Source organism: Scomber scombrus, chromosome 15 (assembly GCF_963691925.1).
Source record: "Scomber scombrus chromosome 15, fScoSco1.1, whole genome shotgun sequence".
NCBI classification, from domain to species: Eukaryota; Metazoa; Chordata; class Actinopteri; order Scombriformes; family Scombridae; genus Scomber; species Scomber scombrus.
Genome location: NC_084984.1, coordinates 6,478,682 through 6,496,423, shown reverse-complemented (window position 1 = coordinate 6,496,423; position 17,742 = coordinate 6,478,682). Strand labels below are relative to the sequence as shown.

Here is a 17,742-nt window from a genome sequence, read left to right as displayed (position 1 = left end):
GTTCCCAACAAATGCACTATTTACTGCCTTATGACTAGAGTTTCCTAAAACGGCTTTGTGTACAATTGTGATAGAAAATTGTGCAGATTAAAAACATTTAGTTAAACTCTTGTTTTTTACATTTTTAAATCTATATATATGAGACATTTCAGACTTGGATATGTGTACAAAATAGTTTTAAGGGAAATTAAGAGAGTAAGTGATTGTTGATGCATTGAAAATATATAGTTTCTCTCACAAAACTACTTTTTAAATGTAATTAAAAGACTGGCAATAGAAAATGTTTCCCAGCTTGGTTTACCTCTAAATTTTAATTTAGGTAAAAATGTAAATATCAGTCAAAGTGTTCAAAGTTTTCAGTTCACAATAATCAAATAATAACACTGTCTGTGTATGAGGCTCCGCTCCTCAGGAAGTGTATTACATTAGCTTGATGTGTGTTGTTATCTCTGTGTTTCAGGGCGCTGAGTTCGATGAGAACAACGACAAGACGTTCTACGACTCCGACTCTGAGGAGAAATCAGGCCAGATGGACGACAAGCCTTACGTCATGGATCCAGATCACAGACTGCTGCTCAGAAACACCAAACCTCTACTGCAGAGCAGGAACACTGCTGTGAGTTAGTCGGACACTTAAACACAGACGTAAACATCCATCTTTAAGACTCGGAGACGAGTCGGAGGAGAGTAAACACACACCTGAAATGAGGCTGATTGAAATTCATTGTTAAAGAGCGGGAGAGTGTAGTGTGTGTGTGTAAATGCTTGTGCTGCTTTTAACCTGTTGAGAGGTATAAACAGCATTGATCAAGATGTCTGAGTGCAGCCTCCGCTTGCATCTCACTTCTGTTTCAGAAATAAAAGATACACAACTACTGCAGCCCCGTATAGACATACACACACACTTTTAAATTCACTTCAGAGCAATAATGAATTACTGGATGCATTTTTTTTATACACAAATGCATCAAACACACCTGGACGCACAACACAAAGGCATAGAAACACACACACACACACACACACACACACACACACACACACACACACACACACACACACACACACACACACCTGCTATAGTGTACCTCGAAGATTGGAAAAAAAACAACATAGTGAGTGCAGATCTCCATCACCCAGGAGTCTCAAGGTCTCTGTCGCTGTGTAGCAGCGGGAGGAAAAATGCTCCCAAATGAAAGTGTTGATTAAAATGTGACACGCTGTGTCTTTACTCGAGACAACACAGTGACATCCTCCATCTTCATACACGCCTGAACCCTTTCATTCTGCCTGCAACGATGGACACACGTCCCCCTGCTATTTAAAGCTCCGCTGAAAAATTACCTTTATAGAGTCATGTCATGAGTGCCTTCGTGGAGCCATAAGAAATGCTCGTGAAGCAAGGTGTTTTACTTCAACCTGGGTAGACAGATGGTAATATGTTGTGGAAGGTGAGATAATAATAATAATAAAGCTTTTAAAAGTTACAAAAGTGCTTTTTGAAGTGTTTGAAAAAGCATACGATGCTGGAAAATGGTTAAAAATGAAACAACTGAAGAATAAAATATAGGAAAAATTTAGGACAATGAGAGTATAAAAATGTGTTTTTAAGAAGCATTAAAGTAATATTTGAATTATTGTGTTGATGTGTTTTAGGTGGTGATGTCCGTCGCTCAGCTTTACTGGCATCTGGCCCCAAAACATGAAGTCAGCATCGTCACCAAGTCACTGGTTCGACTCCTGAGGAGTCACAGGTAACGCAAATAATAAACCACATCTGCTTTTTTGCTTCCTCTGAAGCAAGCCTTGATGGATAGTTTATAATCCACCTTTGATGCTCTATCTCTTTGACACCATGTCCATGTTGTTGCTGCTGCTGCTGCTAATGAGTATGTTGTTTCTGTTTTGCACAGAGAGGTGCAGTACATTGTGCTTCAGAATATCGCCACCATGTCCATTCAGAGGAAGGTAAGTCTGTTTGTGGACAGCAGAACAGTAAGTTTGTCTTGCATTGATGCAGACTGTCTTATAACCTGAGTTGTCTTCTACTCAGGGGATGTTTGAGCCGTACATGAAGAGTTTTTATGTGAGATCTACAGATGCCTCTCATATCAAAACACTGAAGGTAAACTACCAGTTTATTGTGTGCGTTATGAACATACTGTAACAATATATGGACTTAAATATGGGTCAGTGAGAGTCTGAGCTTTTTTAAATGAAGTTTTGAAATAATTTCACAGCCTTTGATTGAAAATAATCGTTAAACCTGTGGAGAAACTGTGCAGGAGAAATTCAAGTTTGTAAATGTGTAAATGAATAGTAGTGGATGGGGGAAAAAATTGTGGACAAATTGTATAAACGGTGAGGTTACACAAAGACGAGAAAGTTAAAAGTATGAATTTTGGTTGTAAATGCAAGCCTGAAAGTGTGAAAGAAACGTTTATTGACCTTAACAATCAGTTTTCTACTTTTGAAATAAAAAGTAATTAGTCAAACACCTCAATTTCCAAAAATATATTTACACCATTTAATTTCTCTTGCAGTTTTGTCACAGGCTTGCAACTTTGAAAGTGTTTCTGAACATAATTTCTCAAGCTCAAAATCACATTGACACTTACTTGAGCCCATCAATACAACCACCAACCCATAAATACCTCCCTCTTAATGATTTTTTTTTCAGTTGGAGATCCTGACAAACCTCGCTAATGAAGCCAACATCTCCACCATCCTGAGAGAATTTCAGGTTTGTCTCTTTATGATTAATATCAACAGTAAAGGGTTAGTGCCTAGTTTGATATTTTGTCCTTAAACTCTTCATTCTTCTCTCATCATTGTCTTTATTCAGACCTATGTGAAGAGCCAGGACAAAGCGTTTGCGGCATCCACCATCCAGGCCATCGGCAGGTGTGCCACCAACATCACCGAGGTGACGGACACCTGTCTCAACGGTCTGGTGCTGCTGCTTTCCAACAGAGACGGTAAAATGCTTTTAATGAGTGCTTATATCTGTGGTTGCCCATTGTCTTTAAGTGTTTTACTTTCACAGAAGGCCTGAGTCTGTTGTGAGAACTTAATGTTTGTGTTTGCAGAGACCGTGGTGGCAGAAAGCGTGGTAGTCATCAAGAAGTTGCTTCAGACGCAGCCGACCCAGCACAGCGAGATCATTAAACACATGGCCAAGCTCTTCGACAACATCACTGTACGATTCATCTTAACACCAATAATCTTCTTTTTTTTTTTTTGTAAATGATCAAAAACATCAGGACACTCAAAAGGAATCACTGCTTTTTTTGTTCTTTGTCGCCCAAACCTGCAGGTTCCCATGGCCCGAGCCAGCATCCTGTGGCTGATGGGAGAGTACTGCGAGAGGGTGCCAAAGATTGCACCTGATGTACTCCGGAAGATGGCGAAGACTTTCACAGCAGAGGAGGACATTGTCAAGCTGCAGATTGTCAACCTAGCAGCTAAACTCTACCTGACCAACTCCAAGCAGGTACATAACAAAACGCCCAAGGCCTGCAGGAGAGTTTCGTTGTTGGGAAATAAAGTCCAAGATTAAAAATGGTCAAGTTTCATAAAAAAAGGATAATTTAGATTCCTGTTATCTAAAGTTTTTATTCCTCAAGACACAGCAGGAACACTTCTGCAACTCTTGAGTTAAATGCCGGGTTTAAATATAGAGCGGCGAATGAGACAGCTTTAACGTAATGGTGCATCTCGTACTGCTGCTCGGTGTCCACAGGCCCATTCGGTTAGATGGGGTGATTTTGGCATCTGAGCCGGGTTTATGAGGCCAGACGGCGCCTCCTCAAACGAGCACATCATTACACCTCTTGCTCCCAGTAATGTGTCGGGAAGGAGAGAGAAGGAGAGAAACAAAGACAATGCAGGAATGGGTTTGTTTTTAGTTGTTTTTAGTCGCTAAATAATATAAGTCAATGTAAGTGCTCTTTCGTTCTATTTTTGAAGGTTTTCTTTTACATATCCAGGTTGAATTAAGGATCAATTCTGTTGGAGAAAGACAGTGTGGGAATGATGATGAGACAAAGCAGGGTGATGGTTGGGAAAGGCTCAGTTTGATTGGTTGTACATGGAGTTTATGGCTATATCTGTTTGTAAAGGAATAGTACAACACTGGAGGAAAAGTTTATTTAGATTCTTGCCAATTATTAGATTGATATTACTTTCATGTCTGTGCCCCTGTAAGTGGGCAGCTGTAGCCAGGAGACTGTTGGCATAGCTTAGCACAAAGACGAAGCGGCCGGAAGCAACTAGTCTGACTCTGTCAACAAAAGTTCAAAAATACATCTAACAGCCCCCCTAAACCTCCTCAGTCAACTTGTCAACTCAAGACTCAAACTCTACACACACACACAAGGGTGGTAGAATGTTATTGATCTTCTCATGTAACTCTTTGACAACACATAAGCATACTTCCCCAAAATGTCAAACTCTTCCTTTTTATGGGCTTCTCTTTTTCCATGTTAAGAGAACCTCATTGCACTTCTTCTTCTTCCTTTTTTTTTCTTTTTTAAACTTTGTTTATTGTGTTTTTTAAAGCACTTACAGAACAAATTCCCCCATCCATCCCCCAAAAAGTAAGTAAAAAAGATGCACAGAGGGAACAAAAAATAAATGTAACCCTGATAGTCACAAAAAGTATTGATCGATTCAGCAAAAAACAGAACTATCATGTTTTCTATTCAATGCATTCTGGCCAAAATCTGGCACCTATATTACCCACAATGCATCTAAACCACCAGCAGCTTGCTCAGAGATTCAGGTGTGTTATGGTATAAGCAGCTAATGTAACATGAAGCCGCTGGCCTCAAGCTAACATTGCACCTCCAAAATCAAGACACCGGACTCAAGTCACATCACTTTAGACAGTTTATAAGACTTCACTCCCTTTGAAGCAATTAAAGACTTTAAACAACCATCTTCACATATGCATTAGTACTACCAAACACCTGGAAACAGAATTTGATGTGTGAAATCGGTGTTAAAGTTTCATAAACATCATCCATCCCATCAATCTTCTTGTCTTGATCCTATGTCATCTCACTTTCCTGATCTCTGTCCTCCCTCTGCCCTCTCTGCCTCCCAGACCAAGCTGCTGACCCAGTACATCCTTAACCTCGGCAAATACGATCAGAACTACGACATCAGAGACCGCACTCGCTTCATAAGACAGCTGATCGTGCCAAACGAGAAGAACGGCGCCCTCAACAAGTACGCTCGGCGCATCCTGCTGGCCTCCAAACCAGCCCCGGTGCTCGAGTCTGCCTTCAAAGGTACTTCTTATATTCATGAGGTCAACCTCTTATTCTTATTCTAAATCACATAAATACCCTAAATAGGGAGAAAATTTGAGATTAAACACTCACTCCCCTCCTTTGTCTGTTTGTTAATACGTCAAGGAATCACCTGAATGCATATTAACGGTCTTCTATTTCACATCTAGTGGCTCTATTTCCTGTAGTATGCAAAGTTGATTCAGACGGTGGTTTTATTATTCTGGTGTGTCTGTCTCTGAAGGGCAGTTAGGTCAGACCCCTTTACCTAGGACTAATGAGATGGGTAAATTATTGAGCTAATGCTAACCTTTTTCAGACACTGAGAGGGGGAAAAAATCTGCCTCATTTAGCTGTCTCTTCTCTCTCTCGTTCTCTCTCGTTCTCTCCCAGTTTTTATCCCAAAAGGGACCAAAAAAACCCTGCCTCCTCCAACATTAAAATTCAGAGGCAGTTTGCAGCTACTGGATGTTTATGGAAAGCGTTAACCACCCCTGTCATTCTTAATATTCACAACTCAAGTCTTTTCTGTTTTTTTTTTTTGAAGCACATTTTTTAGAGCACACCTCTCAATGTGCACAGACACTGATTACCTTCCTGTGTTCCCTTCCTGGGAGAAAGAAGAGTGTGTGATATTAAATCCATGCATCCTCTCAAATGTCTAAATATCATATTAAAGCTCTCAGTGTTACATTTAACCATCGACTCCCTCATTAAAGATACACTGAGGTGACTTTGAACCTCTCATTTCTTCACCACTCACTGGGAATCCATTTAAAAAATAAAAGATAATACACTTCCTCTCCTCTTTTGACCTCTCATCTTCTCAACCCAGTGCTTTTTTTGTTTTTTATTTATTGTGTCTACTTTACTCTTCTCTCAGATAGAGATCGTTTCCAACTGGGCACCCTCTCCCACAGTCTCAATATCAAAGCCAGTGGATACCAGGAGCTGTCGGACTGGCCAGCTGTTGCTCCTGACCAGTCTGTGAGGAACGTGGAAGTCATTGAACCAGTAAGTGATCTACCTTTCTTACACAATCCTTTATTTTGAATAGTTAAACTGAATACTCTAGGTGCTTATTTTGAACTGAAATCTGTCCGTTTACTGTCTCTCCTCACTTTCGGCTTCTCTGTTAAAACACAGTGAGAAATTTGTCACAACATGTTCTTCGTAATATGACATTGTGCTAAAAATACAGAGATTGCAGATACATATTGTGACAATCTGGCGTCTGTAGTGGTAAGAAAAGCGTCATCAATCACCGTCGTTGCTTATAAATTCATTATAAATCATGTTAAAGTTTCTTTTAAGATGTTTTTTTTTACATTACAGAGGATAACTTTTAGCATATTTGTAACTATTTAAAGAGAAAAGTGCCTGAAACAACAAGCAGCACACTTTCAAAAAGGCTCATTAATAATTTTGCGTCAACATTACATCAGGGGGGCATGACCACCACCACTCACGAGCGCTCGTTCAGCACTACGAAACCAAATGAAGTGCCTGTTTTTTGAATTGAAGTCAGGCATAACAAACATGAGCAGTAGATTCATTACCTTTTTTAATATCTCTCCTCGTTGACATCATCTAGGGTGACTCTTGTCTAAATATAAAGTCCCAACAGACCAGTGATTGAGAAATGGATGTTATCATATTAAACCTAATTCATCATTTTTTTTCTCAGGAAAATGTGGTATTGGTATCATAGCAACATTAAATAAATGTCGTGGTCCTCCAGAAATAGTTTAACACTTGTTGATGTGCTGAAGATGTGATGCAAACTGATTAAAACTGTTTGGTGTCTGGTTCATTTAGGCATATGTGAAAGCTCCCAACTAAACTCTGGTGTGGTCTAAACAGGTGGTCTCAGATTGAATCCTATTGAACTCTGGTGCTGTTTCTGGTCTGAAAGCAAAGCAGATTAGCCACATAATTGTGTGATAGTGTCTGTGTGGTTTTATTTGTATAGCCCAGTATCACAAATCACACATTTTCCTCAGGAGGCTTTACAATCTGTACAGAAAAAAAGTAGTAGTATTCTTAGTAACAGCAACAGTAGTATTATTTGTTGTAGTAGTAGTAATAGTAGAAGTAGTAACAGTAGTAGTATTTGTAGTAGTATTAGCAGATATGTGATATTTAGTATGAATATTGAATGCATCTGCTAACCGTGGCAACTGCCAGTTAAGTATAAGCAATCTATATAATCATCATCCGGTAACCATGGTAACAATTAAGCGTATCAGCACACATGCAGGGATCTTCCCTGATTGTCAAAATACACAAAATACTCTTTGATTAAAAAGTGAGTGAAACCCAGCGGCCACACTACTACTACTACTAACCTCTTTTTCACTCCCTTATGACTTAATCTGATTATTTTAATCTAAAAGTAAAATTCTTTTCTTATTTGGTCCAGATGAATGACATGGAACCACAGGTGTGACTTTAGATAAGATATATAAAAGAAACAAAGCAACATGAAATAATGCTTATAAATAGGATTAGAAAATAAAACTGAAGCTAAAACAAGTATAGAATTAATAAACAGGGCATTTCAACATATGATTAAATAATTAATCATAATTTGATAAAAGTTACTGGTAGATAAAGACATTTTAAGCCTCAATTTAAAAGCTAGTAAGGAGTCTGACATGTCAATACTTTAACTGATGACACTGGTTGCTCTGTTTTATTATGTCCAATGAAGTCTGATCTCCAAAAACACACACTAGAGAAATCAATCCACTGGCTTCCTACATGATCATTTTCCCACCATGAGACGAGATCATTCTTACTTCTATTGAGTAATATATAAATACATTATTGGTTTTTATTTACTCGTCAAAGTTAGATGGATAAATGCCTCTTTGGTGAGAAATCTCAGTTTGCATTCAGCTCAATGACAAGAACTTCTTGTCCTTTTGTTAAAAGTTAAAGCAGAAACAAAAATACTTTATTTTTCAGTGAAGAAATATTACGAGTATTGATTCAGTTTTTTCTCTCAGCGCCGACTTAAACTTTATCACACTTATTCAGGTGTCAGCTAATGGAGACCCTAATAAAACAATAAACGTCAGATAAGAAAGAACCCGACAACAAGCATGTACAAACAAACTTTATCCCCAGTTTTAAATATAATGCAGAACTAAAGTCTGACGCTCTTTTATACTGTACAGTGTGTCAATCACTTCACAGACTGATGACAACCTGAAGAACCTGAAAAGCATTTGAATAATTTAATTAGACAAAAAATAATGCAGCTAAATAAGATGTTATAATAACTCACAAACTGGCAGCTCGCTCATCCCTTTTAACTAATGAATACCTGAATGCTTCCCTCCTCCGTATCTCTTCAGGTGAAGGAGTGGGCACCGTTGGTCGGGAAGTCCAAGAAATCCAAATCTGATGACAAGTTCTACTCGGACGATGAAGACGAGAAAGAAAAGGAAGGATCAGACAGCAGCGGCAGTGAAGACAGCAGCAGCAGCAGTAGCAGCAGCGGAAGTGATGGTTTGTTTCTGTTTGTGTTTTTATAAATTTACGTTTTTTATTTTTCATCCTTTTTTTTTATAGAAAAAGCTGCTGTCCTTTTGTGATTGTGTATTAAAGATAACATCCTTTTGAGACAGTAAGCACAGTTTAATATGACATCAAACACTCCTTTAGCTGCTATTTTCCCAGCGATACAACAAAAGGAGCAACTGGTAAATATGTTTACTTTGCTCCCAAACAAACTCATTGTGTTTAAATGAAGAAATCAGTTAATATTTGGTCTTTTTTCCCCCATCAATCTGATTTCAGATGTGTCAGCCAATCATCAGTTGATTATGCTGATGTCCTCAAAACCAATGTCTTGTTTTACATTTTGCTGTAGGCACTAACCTTAAAGACTGCTTCACAAGGAAAGCCTCACCAGATTTTGCTAATTGAATTCTTTAAATGTGAAGCAGCAGTCGTAGGAAATAATAGATTAGCATTAGCGGTAACTTAATACAGCTCTGACCGGCTGTTAAGAGAGCGAACAGTAAACAGTGAGGCTAATGTCAATGAGATAAGACTATAAACAGTAATGCTTGATTACATGCATGCATAGTTTGCTGTGAATCTGCTGTGCGCAGGTAGGCAATTATAATCCTGGGAGAGAGTGGCGGACTCCACCACTAACAATTATAACTACGATATAGAGAGAGTTACAGAATAGAATGAGACACGACAGTTATACACAGTTTATTGTAAATATGTATGAATGTAAATACATAGACATTTAATACATCCTCCTAAAAGCATAATAAAAATATAGATCATAAATAACTTGATAAAACGATATTTACAAGGTGGGTATGTAAAAGTACACTGTTGAAATGGTTTCAAAACATTATCCTTACTGAACTTTTGACATATATCAGTGTGTGATAATCCATCAACTTATTTTCCTCTGATCTTAAATTTAGTATTTAATTTCTGCTTTTTCTTTACTAAAAGATGACGTTTAACTTCATTTAAATGAGGCCTATTGACTATAATTTCAACAGCGAAAAAAGTATCAAATGAGCCAAAACAAATTTGGGTGATAATTTATATCTTATGCTTTATAAAGAGTCAAATCAAACTGGATTCTTTTTTGACCCGGAAGGATAAAAGTTGCACGGTAAACAGGAAGATAACAGGAGGGTTGAGATGTTTATGGCAGTAGGAATGAAATGTTGACCATAAAAAGGTGCCAAAATGAAAAGATGAGGATATTAACCTTTAATTCATCGCTACTGTTCGTGTGTTTGTACAGAGTCGGGCAGTGACAGCGAGGAGGAGGAGAGCAGTGAAGAGTCTGAGAAGAGCTCCGGTGATTCTGGGAAGAGTTCGGGTGAATCCGAAAAGAGCTCGAGCGGGTCCGACTTAGACCAAAAGAAAAAGAAGAAAAAGACCAAGAAGGTGCCTCTGAAGAAAAGCAAGCCAACTGCTGCTGACAGGTACAGTGAAACCCCCCTCCTGTCAGTTAGACTCTGAAAGCATCATTTTTCTTCCCTGTGAATTTAGCGTGTCCAGATGTTACCTGTTTCCTTCCTCTCTCTTCTTCCCCCCTTCTTTTTCACTTTGCTAATTAGACAGGTGTGTGTTTGCGAGAGGCATCAAGAGTTGAAGTCAGTAAATGTGATCAGTGCTTTGCTGCATCAATAACTCAACCTCCATCTGTTCACAACTTCAGCCATTTTTATTATCTATATGACAGCCCACCTCCTGGCATGATAGCTCCTTCTGTTCTCCCACCTCTCTTCTACTCCCACCAATGTTTTCACTTCATCTTTTATGTATGTCAAGAAAACTCAGAATAGAAAAAAGATTCTTCTTATACCTTCTCATTTCTTTGTAACTTTACACACACACACACACACACACACACACACACACACACACACACACACACACACACACACACACACACACACACACACACACACACACACACACAACAAGGTTAAACTACATGGTAAGTTTTTGTGAATGAGAATTCTGCATTAAAAATCCACAAAATCTCAAAAAATATTCATATTCATATATTCAAACAAAATAATAAAGATAATAAACATTCCAGATCTATTTTAAAGACACATAGAAATACTCTGCTTGGAAGAATACATTGTGTGTGATATGGTTTTTCCACCATAAATCTGACATTATTTTCTCCTTCATTGAAAAATCCAAAATCTAGAAATATGCAAGTAGTTTTAGTTTCAAAGTTTTAACTGCTGGACACAAGATGTCTCCTACTTACTTGTGAACTGGAGGCTTCAGGGTAATTGCATCTAAACTAGTTGTGATGTCTCAAATCACGCTTGAACGCGTCTTAAACTCAGATTTCCTAATTATTACACTGCTGGGACCGGAGTGCAAATTTTGTTCTTTTCATGTGAAAGTATGTTTTTGAATGACAATAAACAAACCTTGAACCTTGATTTATAGTGAGCTCAGAGAAACTTCAGCAGATTAATTTAAGAAAAAACATTTTCGAGTGTCAAACTCTGCGCGCACAGCGAAGCTCAAACAATCCAAGTGAAGTAGGACTTCAAATAAGAGTTAGAATCATTTTTGTGTTACTATTAACAGTGTGGTTACTCCTTGTAGAGATGGAAACACAAATCCACTACTCAAATTCGTTGGCCAAAATCTGTTTGCTCACCAAATACTATTATTGTTTAATTCTTAATCCAAATCTATGTTTGAAGAAAGTAGAGAAAAAATGGAAAAAGTAGCCACATTAGGTCAGTTTGATTAGTTGTTTGGTCCGGAAAATGTCAGAAAAGGGTAAAAAATGTTTATCACTGTTTCCTCTCTTGTCTTGTTTTGTACCAACAGTTCACAACCCAAAGATATTCAGTTTATTGTCATAGAAGACGAAAAAAAACAGAAAAATATTCATATTTGAAAAGCTGTAACGATGAATCGATTTGCAACATCGATGGCGAATAATCTAATAGTTGATAATTAATCGATTAATGAAGTATTTGTTGCAGTTCTTAAAACTCATTTCTTCACCCCCCTTTCTAGGAGCAGGTAGCAGTGTAGTCTGTGAGCCATAAACGCCTGTTGTACTACCCCCCCCCATCTCTCTCTCTCTTTCACACACACACACCCACACACGCACACTCACTTACACACTAATACACTAACACATTCAGGCTGGCAGAGCTGTTAGAATATCGTTAGTGTGAGTTCCATTAACAAGCTAATCAAGGAGAATTTTCCTCCAATAGCGTAACCCACATTTACATGGCTAATGGATAATGACTTTTGATTGGTCATTTAGCAGCCTGGTGTTACCAATGAATGAGATTTGAGTCATTACCACTGAATATGCTCACGCACACTCCCTTACACACACTGGCAAATTCAGTTTCTTATGCACTCTACTTCATTTGCTCACGGACACACAAACTCACACAGAATGTACCTGATTTTGCTGTGTGACAGGCCGCCGGCTGACCCTGTTCTCTCCATTAGAGAGTATAATTAGAGCAACTCACCCCAGTGCTCAAACACACACAAACACGCACACACACACATACACACAGTAATTAGAGCAGCTCACCCCAGTGCTTCCACAACAAACACAGCATAATGCCCTCATTATGGCCCAGTCATTTCAGGCAGGGCCTAATCAGGCCCACAGTGATTTATATCACTTTTTCCTGTTCGCAGCAAATGAAATCTGTAGGCCAAATTAATACTGGCTTTTCATCATCGCCCAAGTTAAAAAGCCAGTTACCATCACAATTCCCCTCATTAATTTAACGGCTGAAAATCCCAGGCAGGCGGAGTAAACACTCATTATCGGGACAAATTGAAGAGGGACAGAGCGAGTGAAAGAGAGAGGAGAAAGATGGAAAAAATCTTTTTGAGTAAATGCAACATTAAATTAACTTCACAAACAAAAACAGATTGATCTTTGTTGTTCTGACCGGGCCGAGCCTGAGATTTCAGCTCGGATGGAAAAAAGAAACAAGATATTGGCAAGTTTCATTTGCCTGTTTAGTTTTGTTTCTAGACTTGAAAGCTGTTTGTGCAGATGTATAAAAGGTTTTATGCAAATGATGTGTTAAAAGCACCAAGTTAATGGTTGCTTTTATGCATTCTGCTACTTGTATTGATCCCATGTCTGAAGTAATTCTCGTGTGTTACAGTGACTCAGATGAAAATGGGAACGGACCTGTAGCCCAAGCCAGCAGTTCATCAGCCGAAAGCTCCTCTGATTCAGAGTCGGACTCGGAGGACGACTCGGACTCAGACTCCCCCGCAACACAGAAGAAGAGCGCTGTCAAGTCCAAACCCAAGGTGACGTCATGGTCTAAGATAGATTCTGTAATTAACTTAATTTTTAATTTGGTTCAAGGGTGAGCAGATGGTTTAACTCAGTGGCAGAACATGAGATTTTTCGATTGCTGTTCTGCAGAAGATTTATTTATATCGTTTCTGTTTCATGACGCTGCAAAATAGAGCGATTATTGCTATTTTCTCATGAACATATGCACTTACTTGAATGGAAAATATTTTATATATAGTATGTTTTAAATGATCATCTTTAATTATGTGTACTTGAATGCATTTGGATGCATTTTGAACAACAAACTGTTGATCACTTGTACTCATTTTATTAACCAAGTTTCTTTTTCATTGTTAATATGTAAAATAACAGATTAAGATGATTATATGGGCTTGATAGAGGTATGTGCCCTTTTGTAAAAAGAGTTGAAACATTAAAAATCACTTTATAATCATAATTATTAGACATAAAAATGCACTATATTCCTATAACTTGAATAGGAAGCGGGAGTCTTTAGAATCAGGCTAATATGAAGCACATAAGCTGTTCATTATGACACAGAGTTTAGGTCGATCAGAACTATGCTAACATTGTAGCTGCTCCATACGCGCTCAAAATAACGTCATCTAAAGGCATAAATATGGCAGCGATATTATTGTTTATCCTCATATATGTCTATGTACTGTATAACTTTTAAAGCATGTAAAGTCACCAGCCACTTAAGATGTTAACTATTGATGACAGCGGCTAAGGCGGTGTGTGGCGCTGGTGTTAGCGCTGGCTAGGTTTAGAGGCAAGACTGAAGATAAATTTGCTTAATCACAAAAAGTTTAAAAAGCAAAGTCCTCCTGCTGACTGGGAAGACTGAATTCTGCACCCTTTTTACAGCAGAATTCAGTGTTTATTTCTCCAGAAGGCAGCAGCAGTGACAAAAATGCAGGATTTTTCACCCTTAGCTTAGTTTAGCTGAGCTTCACCCCATGTGATGTAAGAAGGGGCATCAAACTGAACAGCTTGTTCAATCAGCCCACAGTAAACTGCCTGGATGGCCTTATTTCACTGTTTATGTTAGTAGGCACATCAGAGACCCAAATACAAACAGACTAGCACTGAAAAAAGTGAGTTTTTTTTATAATATTCATCCTCATAATATAACATTCACCCTCTTTTCAGCCCCTCACCATCTTTTTTTCTCACCTGTTCATGCTCATCACACCATTTCTCGGCCTCCCTTCTCTTTTTTCTGCACTATGAAATTCTCATTTCATACAGTTTGTCATTTGGGCATGGCCTATGAATTATGCATATCTCTCTCTCTCTCTCTCTCTCTCTCTCTCTCTCTCTCTCTCTCTCTCTCTCTCTCTCTCTCTCTCTCTCCCTCTTTCTTTCTCTTTCTCTCTTTGTCTCTCTCTCTTTCTGTTTCAGACCTCCATTTACTAACAAGGTTTCCGTCTCTATTACCGCCACTAAAGCGTCAATCAGAGAAGATCTGATAAGATACGGCCTCTAACTTTATTGTTTGTTTCCCTCACTCGCTCTCCCTGTTGTTTTTTATTTATTTAATTTTTCCCTGCGTGCTCAGCCTGGAGTATGCAGAGTGGAATTTTATGGTTGTTTATGTGACGTGAATGGAGCCTTTGGGTGGTTAGGACGGTGTGGAGAAAGGGTGATAAAAGCCTCCCTCGTATGTTTAAATGTATTTTTTATTGGGGCTCGTTTGTGTGTGTGTGTGTGTGTGTGTGTCCCGTAGGCGTGTGTTGTAATTCCCGCGAGCTCAACACCTGACAAGCCCGCCTCAGTCGCTCGAGGCGGCGCGTATCGGTTGTGACACAACACTGTGCATGACCGGCCATCGAAAAATGCAGACGTGTTGCGTGCTGATATTTTTGGGATGAATGTGTCATGAATTGAGAGGCAGCGTCTCAATGAAATAGCACGACTGACAATTTCACTATTTTTTGTTTTGAGTTGTCGTATTTTCTCTCTCATCCTCTCCTCCTGTGGTTGCTCATCGTCATCATGTTGCTGTGTTTGTTTTGTTTTTTAGGTGCAAGTGAAGCCCAAGAATGAAGTCTCTTTACTGGATCTAGATGACTGTGAGTTTATTTGCCCTTTTACTTCTGTTAAATCACTTAGTTTCAAACAGGCATTAATGAGATTTATCACCCAACTCTACAGCTCGAGTGTTTTAGTCTGTTTTATCTTCTTTTTCTCAAATTCTACTAAAATAAATCATGTTTTCAAACAGCAGCAGGCTTAAAAAAACACCTCTGATTAACCAAATGAAATTTTACCCGCACACCATTAATCTTTATTTATATATCACCAAATCACAACAGAAGTCTTCTGAAGTCAGACAGAGAAAAGTTGGTAAAGAAATTTAAAGACAGATTTTTTCACTCTAGAGATTTAAAGAGAGCTAATAGAAGAGTAAATATTGGGCTTTGCATTTGTCAGGTAGCCAGAAATACTACTTAAAATAAAAGCCAGAGTTGGTCCATTACTCCTCAATGTGTAATCAAGCAATTTATAACAACAGCTTTAAAATCTGACCCTCTAAAAGAAATGTTTGCCACCTTTATTGAAAGCTTAGTTTTCCCCTTGTTTAGTTTGGATCAAAACTTTTACAGAATTCTTCTTTAATCTACGGTAGATATAACAATATATACAATACCAAGCTCATGTAAATCTTAATGTATATGATATAGTGTCATGTAATGATAATGTTTAACTCCAGTCATTCAGTGTACAAAGCTGGAATCAAGTCCAACCAACTATCCAAATACATTTTTATTTTTTTATAGTTTAACAGGAACGATAATGATGATTTTTGTTTTTAAGGCAACAATAACAATAACAACAATACTTTAATTGTTTGTCCATGCCATTGTTTATCATGTGGGGAATAAACTCAAATCAATCAATTCAATCTCCTCTCTTGTAGTGGAGTAGAGTTCATACCTACTCATGAATCATAGTTTTTGACAGTTTTTCAGGAAGATAATCTGCTTTAACTCTCGATAACACTTGTGTATCAATCTGGGTTCAAATACAGTTCTGAAAGAGCTTTATTTAGTTTTTTTAATGCTTTGTTTATTGATTTTTAAATTGAAGAGAGAGTATAAGAGTATATCCACATAATTTAAAAATTAGTATTCCCAAAATACTCCTAATTAACCGTATAAGTACTAATATAAACACAATAAATACACATATGTACACCCATACCTACACTTATGAAACAGCTTTATGAATCAGTTTAATTCTTCAATTAGTAAACCTAATACTCTAACTAACTAACTAACTAACTAACATTGGTAACATACAGGTCTGCATCCCCAGTATGCCTGTAAAACTACTTTTCCCTCCTAATTGAAGCTAATTGCAGTCCCAGTTTATAAGATGATTATATGTTAGTTGTTGTTTTAGCTTTTTTCTGCAGCCTCAGCATAGTTTTAAAGTCACTTTGGTTATAATATTTTAAAATTCTAGTCTTTTGCACCCCTAGAGACAGAAATTCACGCCACAACTCAAAGTGACTTTAATAAGTGTTTGTTTTTTAGCTGCCTTCTCTTTGTGTCCTTTTCAGTTTCTCCAGCAAACACAAACACGCCAAAATCTTCGGTCCTCTCTTCGAGCCTGATGTCCGACCTGGAAGGCCTCTCTCTCTCCAACGTCTCCTCCGCCATGCAGGTTGGTAATACTGCGAGTACGTCTGCATTAGAAAAAAAAAAACGTGATGACACTTCCTCCATCAACGCACGCTGAGAGTCGATTGTTCCTCTCCTCTTCAGCGGAGCAGCGTATGAGATGCTGAAATGAGTCTCTCTCTCCCTTGTGGAACATTTCTGCTCGAGATGCCAACTATTGACCTTTTCTGCCTTCTTATATTTATAGTCCAGTCAGGACGCTACAACTGCTCTCCTAGTTTCCTGTATCTCTTATAGTCTGTCTTTCTCCCCCCCCCCCCCCCCCCTCGCTGTCTTTTTGCTTCTCAACACCCTTGAACTCAATTTCTCTCTCTCTCTCTCTCTCTCTCTCTCTCTCTCTCTCTCTCTCTCTCTCTCTCTCTCTCTCTCTCTCTGTCTTTCTCTCTCTCTCTCTCTCTCTCTGTCTCTCTCTTTCTCTCTCTCTCTCTCTCTCATCTCTCTCCTCCTCTCTGTCACCTTCCATCTCTCTCTGTCAGATGTTGTGTCCCTCGTGTCTCTGTGTTGTGTATATCTGATGGTTGACCTTTCCTCGTGTGACGGCTCCTTTCTCTCTCCTCCAGTATGTGAGCGGCTCTGCACGTCTTGTGTATTTTGTATCTTGTCTTCTTCTTCTCCCCCACCACCACTGCTCCCCCATCGCCCCCCGGGAAGGGAAATGTCCAGACTATTCTTCCTTCTGTTGCTGTGTCTATTTGGTATCCAGAGCTTTGGTAGCTTAAATCAGAAAAGATCCAGATGTTTTAACAGTAGACCTGCAACAATAAGTCAGTTGACAGAAAATTGAATCATTACCTATTTAGATAATCACTTGATTGTCAGTTTTCAAGCAAAAATGCCAAATATTTGTTTTTTTTGTTATTCTTAAATGAGACATTTTGCTGCTTTTTTCATTTCTTAATATAGCAAATTGAATATC

At 38.4% G+C, this 17,742-nt stretch overlaps 1 protein-coding gene across 2 annotated transcripts in view; it reads left to right on the top strand.

Annotated features, from left to right (window-relative positions):
• ap3b1a (adaptor related protein complex 3 subunit beta 1a) overlaps positions 1 to 17,742 on the top strand; it is a 64,537-nt gene that overhangs the window by 22,950 nt on the left and 23,845 nt on the right. For both annotated transcript variants that reach the window (XM_062434426.1, XM_062434427.1), the window contains exons 8-22: positions 461 to 616; positions 1,657 to 1,754; positions 1,914 to 1,968; positions 2,054 to 2,125; positions 2,681 to 2,743; positions 2,846 to 2,978; positions 3,090 to 3,199; positions 3,317 to 3,493; positions 5,108 to 5,294; positions 6,178 to 6,308; positions 8,657 to 8,810; positions 10,084 to 10,267; positions 12,977 to 13,127; positions 15,164 to 15,212; positions 16,706 to 16,809. In XM_062434426.1, the coding sequence (XP_062290410.1) occupies positions 461 to 616; positions 1,657 to 1,754; positions 1,914 to 1,968; positions 2,054 to 2,125; positions 2,681 to 2,743; positions 2,846 to 2,978; positions 3,090 to 3,199; positions 3,317 to 3,493; positions 5,108 to 5,294; positions 6,178 to 6,308; positions 8,657 to 8,810; positions 10,084 to 10,267; positions 12,977 to 13,127; positions 15,164 to 15,212; positions 16,706 to 16,809 (1,824 nt within the window). The remainder of the gene's footprint in view (positions 1 to 460; positions 617 to 1,656; positions 1,755 to 1,913; positions 1,969 to 2,053; positions 2,126 to 2,680; positions 2,744 to 2,845; positions 2,979 to 3,089; positions 3,200 to 3,316; positions 3,494 to 5,107; positions 5,295 to 6,177; positions 6,309 to 8,656; positions 8,811 to 10,083; positions 10,268 to 12,976; positions 13,128 to 15,163; positions 15,213 to 16,705; positions 16,810 to 17,742) is intronic.